The following is a 26,564-nucleotide window of genomic DNA, read 5'->3' as shown; positions in this document are numbered from 1 at the left end:
AAACAGAGCTTTTGTTAACTTTCATGCAATCTGTCACTCACATTCTCCCCCTGATAATCTCTTGTTTTGTTTTTAACAGTTTGTTTGTGACATGAAACGACTTCTTCTCTTCAGAACTCGAGTGTGTTCAGCCGCTCATGTGCAGGATGTGGGCTCTGCACTTCCTGTTTGAGGTTCTTCCTCTGTGGTGTTGCTATGCCACCGTGGACGAACGAGGTAAGCGAGCGGTGATGGGGTTGGCAGATGTTTGATACCATTTCCCCTTCAAACGCAGTTAAACCCGGGCTGACCCGCTGGTTAGCACTGGTTTGTGGTTCCAGTTTTGGGCTTTCTAACTCCACACGCTTTGGTCTGCTTCCCCAACTACAATTTAATGTCAACAACCAGTTTCCAGTTGAACTCTGTGCTTACAAAACTATTTCTTAAGCCGAGCTGCTTTTGCAACAACAGGATGTTTCTAACCATTAGATCTGGATGAGAGAGCAGTGAGCATTATTTTGATTATTTTGCAGGCGAAACAGGCAACATATGAGTTATTTCTGCATGTTTTTGAACCTGCTGTTATCTCCAGACAAAACCACAGTGACTGAGCCATCGGCTCCGGTTGCCCAAAGTTGAATATTACGATGTTACGAGCATTGTGGGAACACTCACCACTGTGCAGCAAAGAGGCCAAAACCACCACATGAGGGCCAGAGCCACGAGGATCAGCAGCACCAGGAAGACTATCGCCACCACCAAACCATCCGACTACAAGGAGAGAAAGACAAAAGTGATCAGATCATCATTGTTTTTATTTTTATTATTATTATTATCATTATAACTTACTCATCCATACCTAGGGATAGGTGCATTGTAACTACATGCAGACTTCAGGGGATGTATATATATATATATATATCCTGAAGTATATACACTATATGGACAAAAGTATTGGGCCGCCTTCACATTACACCTACAGGAGATTTTATGACATCTAAATCCACAGGCATTAATACGGAGTGTGTCTGTGGGAATTTTTGCACATTCATCCTGATTTTATACACCTTTTATACACTGAATGAAACACCTGAATTCAATGATTAAGAGGTGTGGCCAAATATGCGCGTGTGTTTATATGTATTATGTATATATGCATAAATAGAGATAGATCGACAGATAGATCGACAGATAGATAGGTATACAAGATATGATAGTGCCAACAGGCAGGTAGGAGCAATAAATAAATAATAAGAGGGAGCACAGTTAAAGAAAGTGCAGCATACCAGTGCAGACAAAAAAAAATCTGCTTTTTAATAGGTTTTTTTTACTTCTGTGAAAGAATGAAAAACTAACGCTTTATTTCTGTCATTCAGGCCGTAATTCCACCTTCAACCACAGTGTGATTTGCAATTGCAGAGCGGCGATGTCCGTGTTTTCAGTCATTCACTCCGCGGGCAGAAGAAGAAGCAACTCAACCTTATTTATGAAGTATTTAATATCAATTATGTTTTTTAACCTTGGATCAATTCTTATTAATCTTTTATATTGAATAAAAGGTTTCGGTGCTTCAGTATTGCATGCATGACAATACAAAACACATTGTGAAACTATGGAGTCACTTTTTGGTGCAAAAAGATTAATCACATGATTAACACGGAAGAGGGGATGAGCGAGCGAGGATCACAGACTCAAATCACAATACGAGCAACGTGAACTGAAACATGAATTGAGGAAATGAGGCTCAGGTTGTGAAACGGAGTAGTGAAGGAGGTTTTCCTGTCAGAAGTGAGTTAGATGACATTTTAAGACATGTAAATATGAACTGAGACTCACACAGGTGGAGGCGGTGATGGTGTAGGCGCTGGAGATGAAGGACTTGCCGTTGTTTAGGCTGATCAGAACATCCATAGTCCTGCAAAGACAAAAGTTTAATTAGAGTCACAGAAATATGTTCAATAAACCATATCTGATATGAACAAAGTGAGCTAAATAAAGAGAAAGCACTGTCTCTGCTCATCAGTGTTTCCTCCAGGTGTCCCTCATTATTTTGCAAGAAATACAATTCATGACAAAAAGATGTAACTACATATTAAACTGTTAATATTTGTTCCAATATCATCTTTCTGGTATTGCTGTAAATGTTGACAAATGCACGTTGAAACAACAGTGCAGAAATGTTGCAATATGCTGCATTTTTAGGTATTTTTGACTCTTATTTTGTTTAAGAAGGGGTCACTGTGTCTGCAGATGAGCTTCTAGTGTCCAAGTGTCCTTGACACAGACACCGGACCCCCAATTACTTCCAAAAATTTTATATTTCCTACCACTTACAACTGATATATGTTAATTGTGTTGTGCATTGTAGCATAATGCACATATGTTTTTTATATTTCTAACCTTTATTCACTAGTTTGGAAATTGTAATGTAGAAAAATGCACCTATTTTTAGATTTTATACACCCAGCATATTAAACATACTTAGATTTTTCACATACAGTTGTTAAATTGAAGCAAATGCATATATTTTCATAATTAAAATAATAATTTCTCCCCCAAGAATCTATTGAATATGTCTGATTCAGTATTCTGTATCTGGGATATGATAATATCATGATACAAAATTTGATACGATACATGAGTCACAACAACATTATTGTGATTTTAAATGTGTTGCAAATTGTTGAGTATTGCCATAACATATTGCTATATTTTGTGATTTATTTGCTTTGTTAAAATTAAAATTATGTCCCCAAAATAAAACACTGTCACCATCTGTTTTATTTAAGAACTGAAAAAGCAACAGATTTTATTATTTTAGCAGAGCTACCAAAACTTACATTTTCATTTGTAATGTTATTAATTTATATAATTTAAAAAAAAAACTCTGCTTCTGTGCATCGATATGATAATGGCATGTATTGATTTTCCCCCATCTTAATTGTTTACCTGTAAATATCATGCCCTAGTTGATATCTTTCAGACTCTATGAAGCAAGGGCACATTCCAACATTTTTAAATTTTCTTTTTATTTGCAAAAAAATAAAATGTGTAGTGCGTTTTCTTCAATATCAATGACAAACTCAGTGGACACAGAGATAAGGCCCACTGTTGCTAGATGAAAAGCGATGTAAAAAGATATTTTTTATTTATTTTTTAATGGTATGGATCATGAACAGTGTTTCAGTAGATAAATAAGAGGGAAATTTACCCAAAATATATGTTTTTGATACAAAAAAAATTATCACCGAAATTCATCAGATTATCAGCTGATGTATTGGCATTAGATTTACTGTTTTTAAATATCAGTAATGTCCTAAAAAGTTGTTAATCAGTAGTTTTCTAGAATATCTGCCATGACTTCCAGTGACAGAATAAATGGATTAATTGTATTATTTCACCAGGAAATCCTGTTTAAGTATTCCTCACATTAGCACAACGCTTGTAACGAACACAATGGGTACAAACTAAACGGTCAAACTCAGAGGGAGGAAATCCTCTCATTATCACAGCCGTCAGCGTGCGTGGATGAAGAAACCTGACGAGCTCTAACAAGGCTCGTGAACTCCTATGACTTATTTAGAGGGGAAAATGCGGAAGCCAAAACGGGCACAATTAAAACCCTAATGATGAACGGCACCGCAATTTCCATATGTCTATTACGCCCGATCCAATTACCGCAGGTTTAATGAGAATTCAGGATATGGAACAAGTGAAGCGCCCTGAAATCCTCCCTGCAACTGCAACACAAAAAAAAGAAGAGGAGAGAAAGAAGTCCGCAGAGTGTGTGTGTGTGTGTGTGTGCAGGGGCCAGCTGTGAGTGTGTGGTAGCGTTACGGGGAGGCCTGCATAAAAAACTGGTGCTGCGGAATAATAACAAGAGAGCTCTTTGCTTTGCTTCGGATTTCGCCCGAGGCAGCGCCTTGGGCCACCTATTCTCCTGTGGTTCAGAACAGATGAGCGACCAGACCATGTGTCCATTACTATGCAGCCGATTCTAAATATTCTAAACTGACTCCTTTGCACCTTTCTTAATTTACTGAATATTTAAAACACAATTCATGGAACTTTTAAACCCGCTGAACTCTGACACGTAACTTGTTGATGCCCCCCTTTATTTATTTTTTTAATTGGTTATTTCATGATGCTGGTGTTTAAGTCATGTTTTTAATCTGGTAGTCTAAATTGAGATTATATCTCTCTTTCTTTTGCACCATTTAATCTTTATTTGTGAATCATAATTAAGCTGAGCACGCTCATTAATAAAGCAGATTTAGTGCAGGCTAAACTAAGGTAATATGTATCCGAAACTTAATGCTTTTAAAGACTTTTCTAATCAGCTTTTTAACCACATTAACACTCAGTTTAGGACAAATCATTTTAATCTCATTTAAGTATAGCAGGTTATTCCAAAGGTAAGTAGTATTTTTGTAAATCTGTTAGGGGTAAGAACAGGGTTATTAGTGTGAGTTAGGTTAATCTACATTTTGCCGAGAGATAAGTGCAAGTGCAAAATAAAAGGACATTATTAGGATCAGTGGTACAATTTTTAACATCAGAAAGGTAGACTTTTCTGCCGAGGAGCTCGACTCGTTTTGACAAAAAGAAATTAAAATATTAGATAAAATGTTTGTGGCAAAAAGATACATTAAAGCTTAATAATGATAATAATACACAGAAAAATTGAACTTTTAAAGACTGTTAGTGGACATGCAAACACCCCAAGAAAAGTAGTGGACAATTATTCTGAACTGTTTTGTAGTTTCAAAGAAATATTTAGTAAATGTTTTGATTTTTAGGTGACGCTAAGAACTTAATACTCTGTCGCACCATCAAAAGTCTGTCCTGGTTCAGCGCAGATCAGGATCATACAACCAACACTAAAATGACAAAAATAATTAATAAAAACGTTTCATGCCAAGATTAATGTGTAAATATGGGGTATCTTATCGTATTGTGTGGTGTGGTGAAAAGGTTTAATTAAGTGATGAGATTTGTGGTACAGTGAGAGCGCTGACAATAAGATGCTTATCATACCTTCTTGACACAAAGAAATTAAAATGTACTTCATGACAGAGAAATTTAGGCTGCAACTATTAATTATTTTCACTGTTAATGAACATGTTGATTATTTTCTCAATTGATAGATTACCTCTTTGGTCTTAAGAATATCAGCGAATTAGGTTTACTGTCACAGAGGAGAAAAAATACATTTAAAAGCTTATCAGCCAATCAGCTGCCATTGATTTTATAGTTGCAGCTAATTGATTAATCATTTTAGCTCTTAAAAAAACAACTGTACTAGTTTAGCATAACAAACTGTATTAGACTAAGTTCATATGATGTCATAATTTAGCAGAATAACGGTGACTAAGCACTGACATAAAAGTTTCCCCGACAGGTTTTACAGTTAAAAAAGCCAAATAGCTTTCAGTCTGATGCAAAAAATATGTTTTTTGTTTATTAAATGTTTGATTTCTAGATCTGTGTTTTACACACTCTGATCTGCTGGTTTGGTTAACTGATTTGCACCTGATCCTTCTTATCTGTTCAGAGGACGTTCGACTGTGCACGCCCATTAATGAAAGCACTTTTCTGCCTTTTACTTTCTTTCACATACATTTTTTAATTCTCAACACACGAGAACACTATGAAATATATTAAAAGTCCTCATTTTTGAGTGTGAACCAGTTGGGTTCTCTCAGAAAACATCCCTTTGTGTCCGCTGTGGATTCACGAATCGCTGCACGCCTCTGCAGCTCAGCGGAGCCGTTCCAGGTCCTTGCATGTTAACTAAGTGCTCGTGCTGAATGGGTGAGGGGAGAGGCTAATTTAGCTGACACCCTCAATCCGCGATAATGGTGGGCAGGTTGTTAATCAAGCTGGAGGTGTGGACCTCGGCGTGTGAAGGAGGAAAGCTCCCAAGCGAGTTACACTGACAAACGCCCTCCCCTCGCTGACAGCGCCGGACATCCTTAACGCACCGCAACCCAACCATAGTCAGCGAGGCCTTTTCTCTTCCTCCCGCAGACACTGACTGCTAATTTAGCGAGTTACTGTTGAGTAGGCAGAATCTGCTCCAGCACAGAGGCATAAGTCACACATGCTCTTCTCATTTTCACAATTTAACTTCCAGGAATATTAAAAGAATGATTAGTAATTGGGTGACAATGTCTATTTGAAGTGGTTTTTCTGTACCAGTGTATTACAATAAGTGCTGAAATGATTAGTCAGTCGCTCTATGGAAAATTTAATCTATTTTGTTAATAACCTAATTCTTTAAATCATTTGTCCAAAAACTAGAATTAAAGCCTCGTGGTTGTATGTAACTGCGCAACAGTCAAATTGCACTTCGAGTTTACAATCGTGTTTGTGAAAACATGAATGTTTCACACAGAAGATCCACAATCAGCACAAGTTCAAGATTAATGTCACCAAGTCAGTATCTGACCAAATGTCTCCCCTTCTGTTCCTGAGATATGATGTTTAATAACAGCCAGAGAAGTATTGTTGTGTGTTTGCAGAACTGACATTACAGTGAAGTTAATGTTTGACCTTTCAGATATATAATATCACTTAATCATTTTACCCTTTTTGACATTTGTGTGAAATTTTGTTTTAAGGACCTTCGACCGCCAAATTCTAACCAGTTCATTATTGAGTCCCCGTGGATGTATGTGCCAAATTTGAGGAAACTCCCTCGAGGCCTTCTTGAGATATCACATAAACAAGAATGTGTCAGACCCAAGGTCATAGTTAACTTGACTAGACCACCAAATTTGATTGATTTCATCGTTAAGTCCAAGTGGCCGTTCGTGCCAAATTTGAGGAAACTCCCTCAAGGGGTTCTTGAGATATTGTGTTCAGAAGCAAGAGAAGAATGCAAGGTCACCGTGACCATGACCTTTGACCACCAAAATTGAGTCAGTTAATCCTAGAGTCCATGTTGACAGTTGTGCCAAATTTGAATAAATTGCCTCAAGAATTTCTTGAGATATTTCTTTCACAAGAATGAGATGGAAGCAAGGTCACATTGACCTTGATCTTTGACCACCAAATTCTTATCAGTTCATTCATGAGTCTAAGTGGATGTTAGTGTTAACTACTACTACTACTAGTTTTTAACGAAAACTCCCTCAAGTATTTCTTGAGATATTGCCTTCACGATAGACCAAATTTAAATCAGTTCATTATTAAGTCCAAACAGCAATTTTTCCTCAAATTTGAAGTAATTTTAAGCAGACTTTAGATTTTACATTCACAAAAATGACAAAGACAAGGTCACAGTGATCTTGACCTTTGACCACGAAATTCTAATCAGTCCATTCTTAAGTTAACATTTGTGCCAAATTTAAGGAAACTGTCTCAAGGTGTTCTTGAGATACTGAGCTAAAAAGAATGAAAAAGACAAGGTCACAGTGACCTTGACCTGTGACCACCAGAGTCAAATCAGTGCATTGTTGAATCCAAGTCAGTGTTTGTGCCAAATATGAACAAAGTCTCATTCAAAGGAAGCGATGGACTGACAGCCCAAAAACATAACGCCCAAAATTTGATGCTTTCTAGCTTGTCATATGGGAGGAGCTGCTGAATATCTAGGCTTCATGTCAGTGTGAACTAAAATATTTGGATTTGTGGACCAAACAAGAAATTGGAAGATTCTGCTAAGGAATCCAGAGTTATAACGGGTGTTTTTCATTATATTTTGACATCGTATGGACGAAATAATTAAAAACACATTGATGGTGAAAATTGTTAATCGCAGTTTTTCGGGAAGGTTTATGCTCTAAATTCTGCTTTTTTTTTTTGCAAAAGGGCTGTTAGTGAGTTATGCAAAGCACAAACAGGTAACAAAGAGGGTCAAAAAGGTATGAAAAGAATGAAAAAAACTTAGTGACTTTACAAAAGAACCGGATAAATCATTTAAAACGACGCCTGCTGTCATTCAACTTTGCCACAATGAAAGTGCAGCGAGCGACACTGAGGAGAGAGCTGCAGCTGCTTGGTGGGTCGATGGTGATGTTTGAATAAATAGGAGATGAGAGGGCAGATTGTCACGGGGCCGAGGGATCACTCAAAATTTGGGTAGAGAGTGATGCGGGCTCCCAGGGACACCAGTTGAATGGCAGAAGGCTTCTTCCCGCTGCAGATCTCTGGCTCCACGTTGGAAATACTTTGTCCCCTGGCTCGCTATAATCTGTCAGAAAGTAAGCCCGCCGTGACGCTAAGCTTTGGTGATGCGATACAGCTGGAGCGGCTGACAATGGTGACGCTAATGGCTTTCAAACTTCCCTTAAAGATGTGAAAATTGAGGAGGCTGAATAATTCACGGCAGAGCATATGCAGGGCCTGTCACTCGGCATCCAGGAGTCATCACTCTGCAGCGGTTTGTGTGGCAGAAGTTGTGACGGAGGCGAGGAAACTCGGCCTCAGAAAAGCCTGGGGACCAGAGGGGAAGTTGTGCTCCAGAGTGAGACATTCACCATTTGGAAAGAGTGACGTGCACTCGAACAAACTGACTGATGGCACCGAATTAAAATAAAGTGATGCTTTGTGACATGACAGCTGAAAACTTAAGAGGAGCACTCCAGTGAGTTGTCAGCTCAGTCACCAGAAGAAACTGTTGGCTGTTTGTATGTTTCTGCAAACCACAAATCAGTTACATCTGCACGTTTCATACGTATCATATCAGTAGGGATCCTTCATTTTTATTGATTTTGATACCATAATTTAGACTCCTTAAAGATGAGGCAAAAATACGTTTTTAACAAAAAACGTATTGTCATATTGAAAGAATGGGAACTGTTTTCCTGCCACTTTCACTCATGTTTTTAGTGATTTAGATTTAGAAAAATTAATTATTGTATTTTAATTCTTATACTTACTTTGAAAGATCTTGGCATCAGTAGTTTTAATTATGTATTATAAAAATAATTAGAGTTCATAATAGGATGTTAAACAGGTTATAATTCCTTCTCTACTATCCATTTTATATTGCTGGGAAAACTAATTTCTCACCCACACAAATGAATTATTCAAGTTTCTCGCCAAAAACTAATTTTGATGTCACATTTGAACATATCATGACGGTGTTACTTATCTTTGCCTAATACTCATTTTACCGAGCTGAACTTAAACACATCACCATGAAACCTTATGGAACTAAAACGTTATCGATTTTCAGGTTTCCAAAAAAGCGGAACCAGGTCCTCAACAGAACTGTATTTCGATCCCAATCCCTACATAATTCATTCGAGTGTGATGTAATATATGAGCTGAATTTGTTTTCGGGAGGTGGAAGCGATGGTGGACGGCATGTTGAGAAGCACGCCACGTTGAAGACCACAAACAACAAAGCGAGTCATCACTGTGTTTCCATTTGCTTTTTAGGCACCAAAAGTGGGTGTTTTTAGGAGCCCATCACTGTTTTTTTTCCAGTAGGGATAGTGCAATGATGACTGGTTGTATTTTTTGCAGAGACAACACTGTGTTTCTATTTGGGAATGTATCTTCAAAACATTTTCCCAACCATCACCAAGTAGTATTTCTTTTTGGCCTAAACATAGCTACACGCTGAGCATATTCACCATCACGCACTGCTCACACGTGCAGTGTATTCCAGGCGAAAGCTCTCTTTTCTGCCACTTTGCTCAGCAATACAGGAAGCTGCAGACTCAAACGCAGGGTGAGTCAGAGAGCCGGAGGAAGCTGTCTTGAGGAAACCAGGCCTTTTCCAGTCAGGCTCTGAGATAACGTTACCTTCTGCCATCTGCTCAGAAATGAGGAATTCACAGCTCACAGTAACTTCATACAAAAGTCTCATGCTTTTGTTTGGCTGATGTCGACAAAAAATGCTGCACAATTTCATCCATCATCAGCGTAGCAACATCAGCTCAGAATGCTGGCTTGTTCACCAAATTATGTGAACATCAATGTCACTGTGAATGTCTCGCCAAACCCTGTTCAAACTCTCCAAAATCCAATATTCGTCTGAACTGCCAAATCTAATTTGTCTGACATAATTTGGGTGGAGTCCTTGTATTCCAGTACCAAGAAGAGCTTGAATCATCCTTCACTGCACATGTAAGATCTAAAGCTGACAAGTTGCTCCTTACATCACTCAATCAAAGATAGCTTGCTCCAGTTTCATCATGTGACATCAAATCAGTGCACATCCAACATGTCTGTCCCGCAACACGGAGAACAATCAAACAGCAGGACATCTTCATACCCCCGCTGACGCAGATGGAGCGATGCCTCCGCTAGCAGCAGCCCTGGGACGAACTGTTTCATTATTGACGAGCATTAGCATTAGATACTATACCTGCTCTGTCAGGCAGGTGTCGACTCCCCCCTCAGTTATTTTTTACCCTCCACCGTTATTGTGAAAACACCAGGTGAGGACATGCTGCTGCAAGAGCGCAGCCACTTAACCTCTCCATCGACGCCCCAGCAGGGGATGCTGGGTCTCCTGATGGGGATACACAGAGCGGGGAGGAGGAGGAGGGGGAGGGAGGGAAGGAAGGGCATCAGCAGATGCCAGTGTTTCTAGCCTGATGCCGCAGCTGTCAGCACAGATGATGCCTCCGCCGTGAGTGCTCCTACACAGCTCGATGACCAACTGAGGACGCTGTGATTCCTGGACATCCAGGCTGAATGTTGGAGCCGCCTGCTCAGAGTTCCCGTTGGGACGGGAAGCTGCAGCTGAGCACCTCGACTCAAGTGACTGCTGCATCTGAAATATGTTCCCCGGCAATCCACGTCAATGAGGTCACGACAGAAATTCAAGCAGCACTGAGGAGAAGGCCTCACGTGGAAGAAAACATGGTTAAAAAGAGAGAACGGGGAGATGGAAGGCGATTCTTCTTCGGCTGAGTAGAGCCGTGTTAACGGAGCGCCCTGTGCGCCCGTAGCGGTGATGGAGCAGAAGCAGACAGATGGACGGAGACGGAAGTTTCCGGGCGCCGCTGTTCCATGCAGGTGGTCCTGGGTGCAGGGATTGTCAGTGCATGGTGAATTATTTAAATGGGGAGCGTGGAAAAGGGAATGGCTGCATCTGTCGCACATCCTTTTAAAGCCCCTCCAGCAGATGTGTTTACTCACCGCCCGTACCAGCTAACTACTTAATGGGTCACCATCGGCAGCCAAGAGTTAATTAAGCAGGCCTTTTGCAAATGGCGTGCACGTAGCATCAGCAGCGGCTCAGGTCCTATCAGGTCGTGGCAGGCGCTGTAGGCCTGTGGCTTACAGATGTAGCTGCTCAAGTTCATCTTTTTACTGCGTCCTTGGCGAGCTGTATGAAAGATATCAGATTCTGTTTTGCTCTCTTGATTTCTGGATAAAGCACAAAGGGACACTTCTCCAGTAGCTGCTGCTGGAAGACCAGCTGTATTTAAAAAGTTGCATTTTCTTCACAGTGATGAGTGAGGAAAATCGATTTCACGGCACTGTGTGACTGTCCTGTTTTTCTGAAAGCAATGTCAGCTGGAAAAAGATGTCACGTATAGTATTTCAGGTTGCAAAAGTATGAAATTTTCATGTTATGTTAAGCATCTCAAAAATGATCACGGTATAATGGTATTTTAGTTAGAGATAACAGCACAAACTTAAAAACAGGAACAAAAAAAAAAACTCAACACCAAAACAAATTACCTAATAGATTCCTAGTGGCCATTTATCTTCCCATTTATTTATTTATCTTATGTGTTTATTTAATAGGAACAAAACAGCTAGACATGCAAAATGTATATAAAGAACATATAAACAACTGAATGGACAAAAAGATTTTGTAAAAGTTTAAATGCATGTGTCTCTGTACTGTAAATACAGTTTGCACTGCACAGGACTGTGTATGCATCGACATAGGGGGGCAAAAATATATTTTTCGATGTGAGAGTGCATGTGTCCGCTCATAATGCAAAATGTATTCAGTATTCATAGATCTATTGTTGGTAGAGCCTTTATCTAATTTGAGAATTTAAAACTCCTTTAAAAAATCTGCAAACCAGCAAAAAAACAAATAGAAGTGAAAACACATCTAACTTCATGTTTTCCATCCCTTCAAAAACTCATGTTCCTCTTTCATCGCTGTCGCTCAGCATCTGGCAGAAAAACATGTTATCATGAGCAGTTTGGATGTTATATGAGAGGATTATGCGAGGTGAGGTTCAAGTTGATTCGGAGTAGTTACAGCATCGTCGTCATCATATGATACATAATCTGTTTTAGAGCTCAAAGACCTCCAGGAGCCAGCGGCACTCATAATCATACATTTTTGATTGGATTGCAGTCATCGAGGACATTAAAATCTGTTGTTCCATCTAGAATGCCTTAGCGATCATCTGTTATGGTTTGGGATTATAAGAGATGACGTTGAAAATCAAACAATAGCTATGCAGCCAGGAATAAATGCATATTTACACTGTTTTCACTTAAATCTTGCTGGGTTGTATGTATGGAGTGTTTTTCTGTCGGGCTCCGTCGACAATGTTTACTGCGTCTTTACGCTACACCAAACTCTTCATCCCTACATCTACTGTTTTAACATACAGCTAATCTATAGATTTAGGAGTTGTTTATTGGCACGGGAGAAAAGAGAAAAACTGTGCATGTAAGAGCAAGAAAACCCAGAGGATTGAAATGTCTTATATAAATATACGAGAGATGCGGGTGAATCACATAAAGAACAGAAACAAAACGACTTGGAAACACAGAGGAGAGCAGTGCAAAATTGCCAAAATGCCAAAAATTCCAAAATGCGGAAATGAGGAAAAGAGGAAATAAAATGTGGTTTTGAAAGAGTTGTGAGATCGGTAAAGTAGGAGAGAGGAAGCATCTCTTACAGAGGAAGAAAGATTCACTCTGCCGGCTGCATCAAGCCTCTTGATTTTGATGCAGCTATAAAAGCTGATTGCTTGTCTTTTCTTCACTAATCAAAGGCAAAATAATGATTTATAGGTGAACACGGTAAATTTTATCTGGTCATATTCATATGGTCCCATATGTAGATGCTGGGGTTCACAGTAAGATGCTTGTCATTAAAATTTCACACTTTTCCTGTTGTCTACATGCCAAGATCAAAAAATGAATTCATCTATAGAAACGCTGCCATCATAAAATCTATCAGTTATTTTGGAAAACCTTGGGAAAGACTGCTTTTATATTTTGCACCACATACTTTGAATTAATTAAAGTATACCTTGAATCCTGACTGATTTAAACTGTGACTGCTTTTAACATTTTATTTATTGCTTTGTTATTGTATTATGTTGTTTTTTATTTATTTATTCTTTAATTATTTTTGTATTGTTTGCACATTTTATTTAATTTTATTTTATGCTTTATGTCTTTATTTATGTCCCAGTGGGACTTATATACACTTTATCAGCAGTAGGCTCTATGATAAGCCAAAATATGATAGCGATATATGAAGATCTGATTTAAATAGTCAATATTTTACCCATATCCAGCACCAACATGCTCCACCAGCACTCTCGTATAACAAAAAATCTCATTGGCTACTTACTGTCCTACTTCATAGAGTTTTGGTGCCGGACACAGCAGATAGTCATTGCGCACGGTGCTCGGTTTATGATCTGTAAAGAAACACAAGAAGACAAAACAGCACGTCAGAATTTGCTCTAAATAAGCAGAAAAGGACCATTTGTAAATTTCAGCGGCATTAAATTTGTGTTTTTCTCAAATTTTGGATTTTTAAGGACACACTTGGACTGGATGACTGGTACACTCTTCATGACAATGTCGACAAATTTTAACCCGCCTTTGACACTGTGGACTCCTCCAGACTGGACTTGGTTATATCGAATTATTTTATACCGAAACACTCTATGACATTTCCAAGTAATTTTCACGTAGTGTGGTGTATATAGTCTTTATTCTTACTGTGAATAGTCGTGTTTTTACTTTATTTTTCTACCGTTCTTTGTGTCTTGCATTTTTTGTCAAGTTTACTTTGATTCAACCCGTTTTCTATTCGTCAGTAGCTGCAATAAGAGAATTTCCCCTCAATTTAGTCTAACCCTTTTATGAAATTAGTTTAGTGGTGTGTGTGTGGTGTTTTGTGTTTTGCTTAAGGTAGTTCAAAAACTCCTAAAAAAGTGGTTGTGTAAATATTCTGAACTGGAAGTACATGTAATCATGGCCAGAACCTCAATAAAAAAATATTTTAGAAAAAAGAAAGCGTTTACTTAAAAATAGTCAAAATCACATAAACACTTTGCTTTGCTATGAAAAAACAAGATTCGGTTCTGAGATACTGATCTCATCATTGTAATGCCAACCTGCAAACAATTTAGTTATTTCTAAATGCTCAATTTAATTTACTTTAACATGAAACAAAGCCACAGCTTTTATGAGCAGTATTACAAGATCCATTTTATCAACTCAGTTTTACCAAATTTAAGTAGAAAGAGCTCAATACGCCAGCAATTAACAAGCGTTTGCACTGCATGGGAAGGATCATTGAAATACGTTCAAACTAAATATCAGTTAAATATAATAATATGTATGATTTATGATAATATGAACATCATGTTTTGCGTCATATGTTTGACATTTCAGCACTCTTGTATCACTGGGAGTTGCATAAAGGTTAAAAAAACAGGAAAGGATGACAGACTGGATTATGATCTGTGTTTGTGTGTGTGTGCGAGGGTGTGTGTGTGTGTGTGTGTGTGTGTGTGTGTGTGTGTGTGTGTGTGTGTGTGTGTTCATCAGCACAGGTTAACAGAGGCCTGACACATCTTCATCCACGCAGGTCGTTGAGATTATTGATATTATTTTTTCCCCCTGCCTGTCTGCTCGGGGCTGCGGCTGACTCGGTGATGAAGACTGTGGCATCTGTTCCACATATGCGGTGTGTGTGTTCCATAGTCGCCATGATGCCTGTCCATAATTATAAGGTGCCCCACTGTTAGAAAGGTCTGGGCTGAACACATGCAAAAGCCAATAAGGGAATAAATAGCCCCAAGTGGGCGAATGTGAGACAGCCTAAACTGAGAAAGGACTAACAGGAAGACATCTGCTAATGGCCACTTCCTGATTCGGAGAGTTCTTTTTTAAAAGGGGGAAAAAAAATATGCTCAAGTGTTTTACTCAAGTTGAAATGTTGAAAAATCAAAAATAACTTGTCAAGGAGGGAAGTGTTGTCATTGGCAATCGCCGATCCCACAGATCCCACGGCCAAATGAGAGCTTGAAAAGATTGGCTCTCGGTGCCAAATCCCGTTTGCTTCCTGAAAAAGGATTTCTCGACAGAACAGACTGCGAGCTCAAAATAAGGAGCACAGTGACCTACATAGCCTCCTTTCTTCTGTTCTCATCGTATACGGAGATAAAGAGCCGCTGTGAGATAACAGACATGTTGGGACAGGGGTTTGTCGTTCCTCTGAGCGCCGACCTTCCGCACACACAGAGAGGTCACAACGCCGCAGGCCGACCCCGCTGACATCTGGTCTTGTTTTCACGTACAGCAGAGATCAGAGCGCCGCGTCACACGTATATCATGTCGGTTAACGTGCTGCACCACACTGAATGAACTGTCGGACAACGGAGGATCCGGTCCTGTTTACATCTGGTATTAACACGCGTCTCGGGTGATCCGATCCCCGTCTTCCACAAACAGCTGAAACCTGGCCGTTAAGCCGTTAGCCGAGTGGCGTTCAGCGTGATCAGGGTTTTGTTGGTCGGCTCAGGGTCGGCTGTGTCAGACTGTGTTGACTCCTGCTGAGCTCTGTTTGCCGTTTCTCGCTCTCTTCGACGGTCACCATTTCTCTGACTGCTGAACACCTGGAAAACTCGCAAAACTAGACGCCGTTTTGTGCTACTGTGACATCCAGAAACCGTTGTTGAGGTTGTTTTTTAAATTTTATTTAGATTATTTTTGGAGCATTTTGCCTCTAGTTGATAGTGAATGTGGGAGAAAGAGGGGATGACGTGCAGCAAAAGGCGCAGGCTGGGATCAAACCTGTGTCGCTGCGATGAAGACTGAATGTTTTGGTACACAGGGGTCGACAGTTTCAGCCTGGACGATTATTGAAGCCGATATTTAGCATTTTGCGGATTATCTGTATCAGCATTTTTTTTAATGATCGCTGATAAAATTAATGAATTAAAAAGTGCAAAGAAAGCGTCAGTATATGAGGAACTTTTACCTTGTAAAACTTTTTATTTACCTATTTTTTATTTACATTTTTACTTGACTTAAAAAAATGCTGGGAACTCTCTATCTGATGTTGAGTTGTGTATGGTTTGTTGTATGCCAAATTCTAAATATTAAAAAATATAAAGATTTTCATCTTTAGTGCAAATGCATATCTGTTCTAAATATCAGTTATCGGTCTCATTAACTACTCATAATCAATATCAGTATCAATATCAGCCTTGTAAAACCAACATTGGTTGACACCTATTGTAATGTGCTCTATATCCACCTTTCAGCTGTGATCCGATTACAGCAGAAAAATAACTTTTGCACGTGCAATGTGGTTTGTTTTCCAATCCTGCGCTGATAAATGTGATGCGCTGCATTGCAAAAGTTCAAATTTGCAGTGCTGACGATTATGAGTGCAGCTAAAGACTGAAAGCTATTAAAAGGTGGCAAGTTATGGTGAATTTGAAGGTCAAGGCTTCTACTATGACGTGGTTGAAAGCAGTGCTCAAAGATTAAATAAACAGCTAGTATCTCTGTAACTTTTCAATAAAAAATCATTATAATGAGAATAAAAACAATTGCCTGAGTCATATTGTGTGTGGAACAGGAAAGCTACCTGGACAAAGTTTAAGTACATATAATGCCTTCACAAAGGACACAGTGCTCACTGCCATGCCAACTTCTCCATCTCTATGTCTTATATTAGGACACTATGAAATGTGGTAATCCCCTTCAGAGTCTTGAGTTCTGCAGAAGTCCACATGTGAGCCTTTGTGGTTTTATCAGTAATGCATGAGATTCAAACTGCACTAATGACTTCCTTGTTTGACAAATTTAGTAGCACTGAATTCTTTGTCTTTGTTACTGTGAACAGCACATGACTGCAGGCTGCAGGATCTGTGTTGCAGTCAGCTGTACGACTAACAAGTAGCAATGTGGGTCTGTTTGGTGAAAAAATAAAGCTTTCCTTTATTATAGACACCAAACAGAAAAGTAAAAAAACTTTAACTTCTGGTCTGAATTAAGCTCACACATAGACGTTTTCTAATCCAGTCAAACTTCGGCTCATATCGGATTAACTGACAGAAGTTTTAAACAGATCTTGTATAAAATATAAAGGGTTCATTACTATAATGACAAATGTCCTTCTTTTTAAAAACACATTACAGTTAAGTTAATATCAGTGGGGGCCGGAGGAATTTATCATGTGACTCCACATTTGGATTTTTTTTGTTTATTCATAGTGATAAGAAAAAAGAAACTTCAGAAACTGCCTTATACGTGTGGGGAGAAAAGTCAGTGTGCAGTTTTAGCTGCAGAATATGTGGAATATCGACAGAAACGAAGAAAAACGTGTGTTAAATTAACACTTTATAGCTGCAGTTTGAGCTCAGGAGTTTAGGAGCATGATCCTAGGGGAGCTCTTTGGTGAGAGAATGAATTTGGTGCTTTTTAAACTTGACCCCGTGACAAACACAATTTTCAAAATTGGTCCAGTTTTGAGCAAGAGCAGCTGCTAAGCATGCTGCAGTGTAACCACTCTGAGCAGGTTTGCACTTTTAAGAACAGCTGTGCTTGAGGGCACAGCTAACGGGAATCCTAACAAATAAACAAATAACACTCTGCTTATTTGTGCTTATTTTTCGCCACTCACAGTCTCAGATTGTTATTCTAAATGTCTGAGAAAAGAATTCGTACAAAGATATATACTTCTCTGTTAAAGGGTAAGATCCTTTTTGTTTAACCAGAAACAGCCCCAAAAACACTATTGCCAATTCTACCAGACTCCATTTAAATAAACACTCATTCTGGCATGTTGAGAGTCATTATTATTTACAGAAAAACAGAGGAAGATAAACTAGGGAAAAATGAATATTAAGTAACCAAATAAATAAACAGTAATCTGTGAAAACACCTGGTGTTTGGCGAGCAATCTCTTCATCCCTGTACCTCGTTAAAATCACGTTTCAATCAACTGTTTTAAGCTGCTTTATATTTGCTATATATTTGCTCCATATTAAAACTGTTCCAAAGCTTCACTCCACAGACTGATATACAAAAACAAAAAAAACAAAAACATATTTCCACAATTTAGTTTGGTAAATTAAGGGTTAATTTTAACCATACCAGAGTTGGTGACTGTTGGAATAGAGGAAACATGACCCAAATGGCTTCCATGAGTTTTGATGTGTTTCGTTTGAACTTTGAGGAAGTGTGTTTAACGCCGACAGAATCACTGTTTGCTTTCATGGACTCATGGATGGTGGGTTTGGCGATGGCGATTTCAAGGCCGTTTTTGCTCTTTAAAAAAAAAATAAAAAATTTAAAATTGTCAAACAGCAGCTGGGTTTCCATTACAGATTTGTGCAAAATGAAAGCAATATTTTCGAAATTTTGATGAAACACAATTGCGCGGTGACCGCATTTCAATTGAGCGACATTATGTGACTTCTCTCGCGATGTTACGCAACTCTCCTCTCGCAATAACACTCCAGTAACCATGGCGATCGTTGTCCAAAACATTGGCAGTTTTATTTCTATTGCAGCCACCTAAAAAAGCCGATCTAATATTGCTGTAATTTCTTTGTCTCGTGCAAGAGTTAACAAGATCTCTGACATAACGAGTCACGTTTTGTATAACGTCATATGACTTTGTTGTACTTTTTCTTCTTTATTGGGTTTAAAGGTGGTTGGCATCCATAAAGTCGCATCCCATTGCAGTTTTGCAAAATATGGCCTTTCAAAATCGCAATTTCAATTTGCGCAGTTAATGGAAATGTGCTCACTCACAAAAACATTCTGAGCCTGTCAGTGGCAAAAACAGCACTCTTAGTGGATGTATACTGACGGTGCAAGCATGCCAGAGTGGTTACACTGCAGCCTGTTTTGCAGCAGTCTCACTCTATACTCAACACATTTCAAAAACTGTTGTCCACATTATTCACTTAAAACTACCAAACTTACCCTTTATCAGACTCTGCTCTAGATATGAATGCAGGATGTACTATAGCCATTTATTTGCAGCACTTACTGAAGGTTTGCTGGTCGACGATGAAGCTGCAGACGACGCCTTCATTGCTGCGGCCCAGAGTGAAGCCGTTCCCTCTGAGGACGATGTCGAAGGACTCTGTGGAATGTAAATAAACACGAGATAAGACTGAGAGGAGGAACCCACAAATATTACAGATGTAGAGTTTCTTCTTGTGTGTATCTGGTTACTGTACACCAACAGATACGATCTGACATCAGGCAATCGTGTTTTCATTTACTTTTACCGCCTACTGTTTAAAAAACGACGACTGCTGTAATATAAAAAGTTTCATGAATATGAATAAAAATGTAAGAAACCAGACCATCTTTGGTGAAGGGATTTAAAAAAAAAAAAAATCTAATGATTTCAAAGTAATATTCAAGTTCTGAGATGGCTGGAAGTATCAACAGCAAGTTTTTCTGAATTGAATTTAATTGAAAATATAATAATTATAAAAATAAATAATAAAACAATAATAATTATAATAAACTGTATCTGTAAAGCACCTTTCATACAGGATTTGCAGCCCAATGTGCTTTATAAGAAAGAATTTACATGCACAAAGTGCTTCACATCAAAACACACAGAGGACAAATAGACATAATAAAAGCTGCATGTAAAAATAAAATAAAATCAGAATAGAATACACACAATGCATTCTCAAATGGATAAAATAACTATAACTATATTGACTCTATATCACCTTTTACCTCAGTTTAAAAGTCTCTCTCTATTACAGAGATGAGGAAATACAAAGACGTCTGTTTTACGCAAACTTAAATTTCAAAATAAAAGTCCTCTGACAACATATGTTTCGACAGAATCCCATCAGTTGTTGACAGAAGGTATTTTATTTTGAAATATTTGCAGGACCGTGTTGTTGGCAATGCAGGAGCTTGTACGACTTCTTAAATTTTGTGGATTTTGTGCTTAGAAATGTAGAAATACAGTACTCATAGCAGCACGAAACTTAAAAGCTCACAACACTTGTTGTGATTGTGCTATGACGAGCCACAATTAAAAAAAAAGAACCAGGCAAAGAGGCTGGGAAGAGCTGCAAAATGTTAAATAATTTCAGTTTTCTGAGGTTCAGAGGGGATTTCGACTGTCCCGCGATGGTGTACGTGATTGATCCACTCCTTGTCTCTAAGCAGACTTGCTGAACTGAGGAATTTTTCCTCTTAGAAAGACGTCATAAGTTCACTAAGCAAGCAGTAAAAAGAAGGATTCCTGCTCCAGGGACTGACAGCAGCAGGAGGATCCACTCACGGTTCACACAGACACTGGAGGGCTCCACACTCAGGATCTCTGTGCACGATCGCTTTAATATCTGGAGGATGAGAGAAAGAAAAAAAAAGAAATGGGTACATTATCTCTCGAGGGCCAAGAATAAATACATCAAGTCCTGGCCGTTATCGGCTCTGTCAAGTTTAGAAAACAGATTAGGGTGCAACACCTGAGAAATGTCTCGCTCCTGATTCGGGCCTGGCGGCTAAAGAAGGGCGCTGAATATCAGCGGCGAGGAGAACAGGAGGGAGAAACGGCAGCTGTGTCAGCCTTTATGGGAAAATTATGCAAGACTATTACATTCCTCAGTTCTATTAAAAACCTCCGGGATCCTGCATTATCATATAAAGAGGCCTGTGTGAGCCCACTGTCATGGAGCCGCACTATCCGCTGTGATTCAATAAATCAACAAAGGACAAACTATGCAAATCCCAGTACACAGTCGGTAAAAAGAAGCATATTAACTGCAATATAGGACACTTGAACCTTTCATTTGATGTTGGGTGAAACTTCAATCTGAGGAGAGGAAGAGGGGAGTGTTTACAGCGGCCTTATTAAATATGATGGTTTGATATGGAATCGTTAAAAGGGGAGAGGGTTGTAGATGACAGCTGGGAGGAAAAGGATCTGCTGCTGTTCCTCTGTGCCACTATTTTCCCCGTCTAATTACTTCCTTGGCAGTGCCCGAGATAAAAAGGAAAAAAAAAAATGACTGTTTGCCTGCCTCAGCTTAAAATGATGGAGGGACCCGAGCAATGACATTGGGCCTCATGCAGCAACATTCATGTACAATTTTAGATTTTTTTTCTTAATTTTCTTACCATAGTAGCAGAGGGAATAACCCCAAAACACTAAATAATGGCAGGTTGGTAGCAGTGTTGAGATCAGGATTTATTCACATTTTTACCAATTAATTTCCACGACTTTGAAAATCAGAAGACTTTACGGTCTATGAAAACACCATCAATACTCCTTTTTGCTCTTTTTCATCATTTCAAGAACTTATTTAAACATGTTATTTAAACACAAAATTCATTCAGATCAGGATTATAACAGAATATTTAAATATAACTAAAGGATTGATCGATATGAATAAGAGGAGAAGGGGTGGTACAGAAAAGGGGAGGCATGTTGAATATTTTTTTAAGCACTGGGGACAGACTTTTGTTTTTTATTTTGGCTTAAGAAGGTGCAAATGACTTCATGTGGCTGTATTTTCTGTTTATTTGATTGCCAGTCTTCTAAAAAAGAAAAATGTCTTAGGTTTGGAAGGGATCACTTGCTTTTTTAAATTTGGACTTTTTTTTGAAGATTTTTGATTAAAATATTCTGGCAATATTTTTGCTTCAATTTTTTGGCAATTTTTAAAGAAAACATTTTGGCTTTTTTCTACTTGTGGTAAATGTTTTCAAAATCTTGGCATTTTTTGGCCAACATTTTGGCCATTTATTTATTTATTTATTTTAAGTTTTTATTTTTGAAGGAAAAAATTAAGAATTATATTTTCTTTACAGAAAATGATTTTTAAAGAACATTTGGGCTTTATTTTAATTTTTGGTAATTTTTGAAAAATAAAGTTGGCTTTTTTTATAAAACAAAAAGGTTTTAAAAAACCTGCTGGGTTTTTTTTAATATTTGTTTTTTATAAATCACCAAAATGACACCAACTATCACAACCAGAAACCGTAAAAACAGACATTATTGTCAGATTTATAAATTTTGAACGGTCCTTGAACACATGTGTTATTATACAGGTTTGTGAAATGGATAAATGGCTTTTCCAAAACTTTGGGGGTACATTTTGTTTTTCATGTTTTACATGACCGTACATTACATTTGAATCAATGAACCAAGTATAAAGGCATTCTTTAGCCCTAAAATTTAATAATCATTATAATAACTTTAAAACGTAATCTAAGTTTAGCTGCGTGTATACATACATTTTTTAAAATGTCCTTCCAAATCTAAAACTCATGGTTCCTTGCATGGGGAAACCAAATGTGGCCTAAAAAAAACAACATTTTTCTCTCTTGTCTTGGTCAGAATGCTCTCAGCAACTTGTGGGGAAAAATAAGAAAATATTAGTGAATCCAAGAAATCAATGGGTACTATCAAAACAAAAATACAAATGGACAAAAAAGACAAAATTTGTTCATATATCTTTTTGCATGGGGCCAGATGTTTTCCTGTGAAGTACAAAAATGTGAAAACTTCTGCTCCAAAATGAGAAATTGGAACAGCAGCATTTACTTTTAAATATGTCAAATTCTTGATCTTTTTAAGGAACTTTCAGTAAATTAAGTCATTCATCAGGGCTGGAGGACGTCAGTGTTTCGTAGATAATAAAATATGAGCTCTGAACGCTGAGATTAGAGGCCTCAGTTTGGTTGAACTCAAACAGCAGCTCTTCATTTCTCTGGGATCTGGTGACAAACATTATTTACAGGCAGCAGGGGGAAGAGGAGGCAGTCGTCCAAATACTCAAAGTCATCCCAATATCGCAGCCAGCGCTGTAACTGGTGGGGTTTCTGAGAGGACGAGGATGGTTTAGTCATTTAGGGGGAATAATTGGGTGGGAAGGTTCTTCAGGTTCTGCGTCACAATAATATCTTGAAGTTGGCGTCACAGAACAGGTCGCTAAATTCAGCTGCTCAGCAGCTGAAGGAAGTTAACGATAACGATGTGGCTACTTTGCAATTTGGGGTTTTCCCAAATTACCCGCAGCTCAGACAACAAAGGCCCAGAGGTGCACAAAAACATGTATAAATAAATGTCCTGAATGGGCGCTAAAATACAACTTTGCCGAGCTCTCTCTGTGAGTTTTGTCGTGCTGGTCACAGAGGCGGGGTGGATCCTGCAGCAAAAGGCTGCACAGATGATCTCAAATCCTCGAAATCCAACAGAGGAGCGAGGAGGCCAACTAGTCAGGAATCCAGTATTACTAATCAGAGAGGAATGCTGCGCGTTTCATTTGGATGCTGGAAGCGTCACAGTGCTCGAAGCCTCCGAGGACTGAGGCGAGGAGCTTTTTGTTGTTGTGCAGGACAGTCTTGTACAAAACATTTTAGAAAAAAAAAAAAAAGACTTTAATGGGGAGGACGACCTTGTGAAGAGGACTCTGTGTGTGCTCTTGAAATAAAAAATAAATCTTAGCTCAGCACAGCTTAGAAGCATAATCAAATCCGCTTTTTTCAGTCAGAGTCTTTAAACATATTTTAATGTTAATTATTACAAGCTGGATTTACGTGCTCCGGAGAGATGACAATGTTCTAGGTTGTGTCATTTTTTCCTTTTTCCCTTTTCAGGGTGCTAGTCATGGTTATTCATGTTTAACCCTTTGAAAACTGGGAAAATTGGCTTGATTTCTTTCAAGAGCATGGGAGCAAGGTTATCAGAAACTAAACAAGAAATGCACAAAAACTAACGAAAAATAGAACGAAGAAAGAGTAAAATGTCGCTAGAAAATTACATGAAAATCAGCAGGAAAAGAAAAGTAAAAAGCAACGATGAACAAGGCCATGATCTTAAAAAAAAGTGTTGACAAAACAAAAACTTCTAATAATACACAAACATAATATACATATATTCTGTGACATAATTCTAAATAAACTGAATTGTCATAAATGTATTTTTTTGTTTTCTTTGTTTAATCATTTTCTGATCATTTTCTATCTTTCTTTTTAAAACTAAGTTTCAGGTGGTTTTCTCGTCACTTTTTATCAATTTCTTTTTTAATGCCTTTTTTTAAAAATGTGGGTTTAAATGCTTGTGAAATGCATCTGAATGCAGCACGAGAAAAATGTTGTCGATCCAGGTTTGAAAGGGTTAATAATGGTCCGGCAACTGTTACAAGTGTTTTGGATGAATTGTGGTTGCATTTTTAATCACTTTTTATCATTTTGCTGCAAAAAGTATAGAAGATGCATCGCCGAGACACAGTTTAGAGCACCTTGGATGACATTTGGGGGTCATGCAACTGTTGGAATTTTAAAAACATCATTTCACGTACATTTAAATTTAAACACGAGAAGAAGAGATTAAAAGGCATGAGATACTCTGCACATTGTCACCCTGGCATCTTCAGCCGCAGTTTCAGAGCCTCCTTTGCTTTACAGTCATGTTTTAAAAGCTCCGTAATCAATCAAAGTTGTTGTACAACAGAAACAGGACACACCCTTTGGCTCTGCGTCCCTCCAGCTGCATGTCTGTCAGCTCCGTCTTACTTCTGCTCTTTTTCCTAAACACTGCTGGCCTTGTCGGCTCCGACACAGATGCGAGTCCAGCTTAGGTCAGCGCGCTCCGCGGGGCTCCGGGCTCACATTCATGTAAAAATGTTGCCATACAAACCCCCGCCTTGGCTGACAGCGTTTCGGCTAAAAGCTGCAGCAAATGGAAAGTATCACTAATTGGCTGGCAGCGGCCGAGGAGGCTGCTTGGGAAACTTCGTATAAACACTGTTTAAGGGGGACTCTTACGCTCTGACAGCTATTCACTGATTACAGCACTGCACTGACAAGATGACACTTCTGAATTTATCCTCTAAAATAAAAGCACTTATTGTATTGTAGCGCTGCTGCTGCTGCTGCTGCTGCTGCTGCTGCACTGAGAGTTTTGACACAATAAAAACACAGCGAAGAGGATGTCATATGGACAGTGACTAACTGTCAAGCTGCTCCAGTTCCAGCGTCTTAATTTGCTACAGAGTGGCAAAGACATTTCCTTCTCCGTCTACAAACTGAGGACACAACGAGCAGTTATTTCCACAGACATTTTCCATGCAGCTTAGCAGCGAGTTCACAGAGGTTTTTGCCTAAATTTGTGACCAACTTAAGTAAATTATTCTGCCTTTCCGCCCACCTGAATCCCAAATTTACCCATTTTAACTATTTATTTCTAAAATAATAAAAAAAAATGAAGAAACAACTTTAAATAATGACCAGTTTTGTGTCAAAGTGTTGCTTATTTATCTCATACATCAACCTCAAATCAGAGGTGGCTACGAGTCCACACACACACACACACTCACACACACACAAGCAGAAAGTAGGCGAACTTACAGAATTGACGATGCCTTTGAGTGCGTGGAAGCCATCTTTGACAGGAAACACTTGGTCCTTGGTGTCCGCGATATCAGCAAGCTGTCGGTAACCGTCAAAGAGTTGAGTAAACAAGAAGTACTGCGGATTTAACGCCGCTTTCTTCTTTTTCTGTTTTCCCTCTTTATGACTGAGCACTGTCTTTCCTTTCATATCATGGGCAGGAGGAGACATAGCAGATGGCATGACTGTGGCAAACACTTTGCTCAACCATAAAAAAAAAAAAATCACTGCAACACAAACTGGGAGCAATATTGCCTTTTGTTTTTTGACTTAATAAGAGCTCATCACAGGATGGTTACCAATGGTTACAAGGGACAGGCCACCATGTCTGAGGAGAGACAGTGAAACTCCAGACAGCACTGACTTTGGAGCAGCTCAGACAATCTGACATCTTTTGTGATACGACTCTAGAGATTATTTTATCATTATATTATATGTAAAATATCACAAGTTGTGGAGAAAAAAAAATGAGAGTAGAGATCAGATTTTTCTTTGGGCGGGTAAATCTCCCAATTTCTAAACAGTGTGAACAGTGCGGCAGGCCAATAACTGATTTAACAGCCAACATAAATGAATCCACAGTTTATACTTAACCCTTTGAGACATCAGTTTTTTCTTGTTCAGATGCATCACGAGCTTTTTTAACCTTTGAAACCTGAGAACGTTTGATTTCTTTCGAAAAAATGGCTAAAAAGGAAGCAACTCAAGAAATGTCCCTCAGATTATAAAAGGTCAGGAAAATGTGACAATAAAATGACCTAAAAATGTGGTTTTGAATAAATAAATAATTAATAATAATACTTTTTTTTTTTTTACTTAATTCATTTCATATTAATAATTAACTTAATTTAGACTTTTTTTCTTTTTTTTATATTTTCATACAATATAATTTCCTGCTATGTTTTTGAAAGAAATCAGAAATCAGAAATCAGAAATCGTCTTCTTATGATCTGGTAAAATGTTTGTTTCTATCTGCCCAATGACAGAGAAAATAACCT

The 26,564-nt window shown here is 38.5% G+C and overlaps 1 protein-coding gene across 1 annotated transcript in view; it reads right to left on the bottom strand.

Annotated features, from left to right (window-relative positions):
• Nucleotides 1-26,564, bottom strand: part of antxr2a (ANTXR cell adhesion molecule 2a) — a 112,409-nt gene that overhangs the window by 69,628 nt on the left and 16,217 nt on the right. Inside the window, exons 7-12 of the mRNA XM_042487620.1 lie at nt 25,525-25,605; nt 20,450-20,510; nt 19,181-19,276; nt 13,505-13,574; nt 1,816-1,894; nt 655-750 (exon numbers count right to left, since the gene is read on the bottom strand). Coding sequence (XP_042343554.1) covers nt 655-750; nt 1,816-1,894; nt 13,505-13,574; nt 19,181-19,276; nt 20,450-20,510; nt 25,525-25,605 — 483 coding nt within the window. The remainder of the gene's footprint in view (nt 1-654; nt 751-1,815; nt 1,895-13,504; nt 13,575-19,180; nt 19,277-20,449; nt 20,511-25,524; nt 25,606-26,564) is intronic.

This window comes from Plectropomus leopardus, chromosome 6, assembly GCF_008729295.1.
Source record: "Plectropomus leopardus isolate mb chromosome 6, YSFRI_Pleo_2.0, whole genome shotgun sequence".
In the NCBI taxonomy this organism is placed as follows: Eukaryota; Metazoa; Chordata; class Actinopteri; order Perciformes; family Serranidae; genus Plectropomus; species Plectropomus leopardus.
Note: the sequence above shows the minus strand (reverse complement) of the source record. Positions and strands in the feature narration are given on the sequence as shown.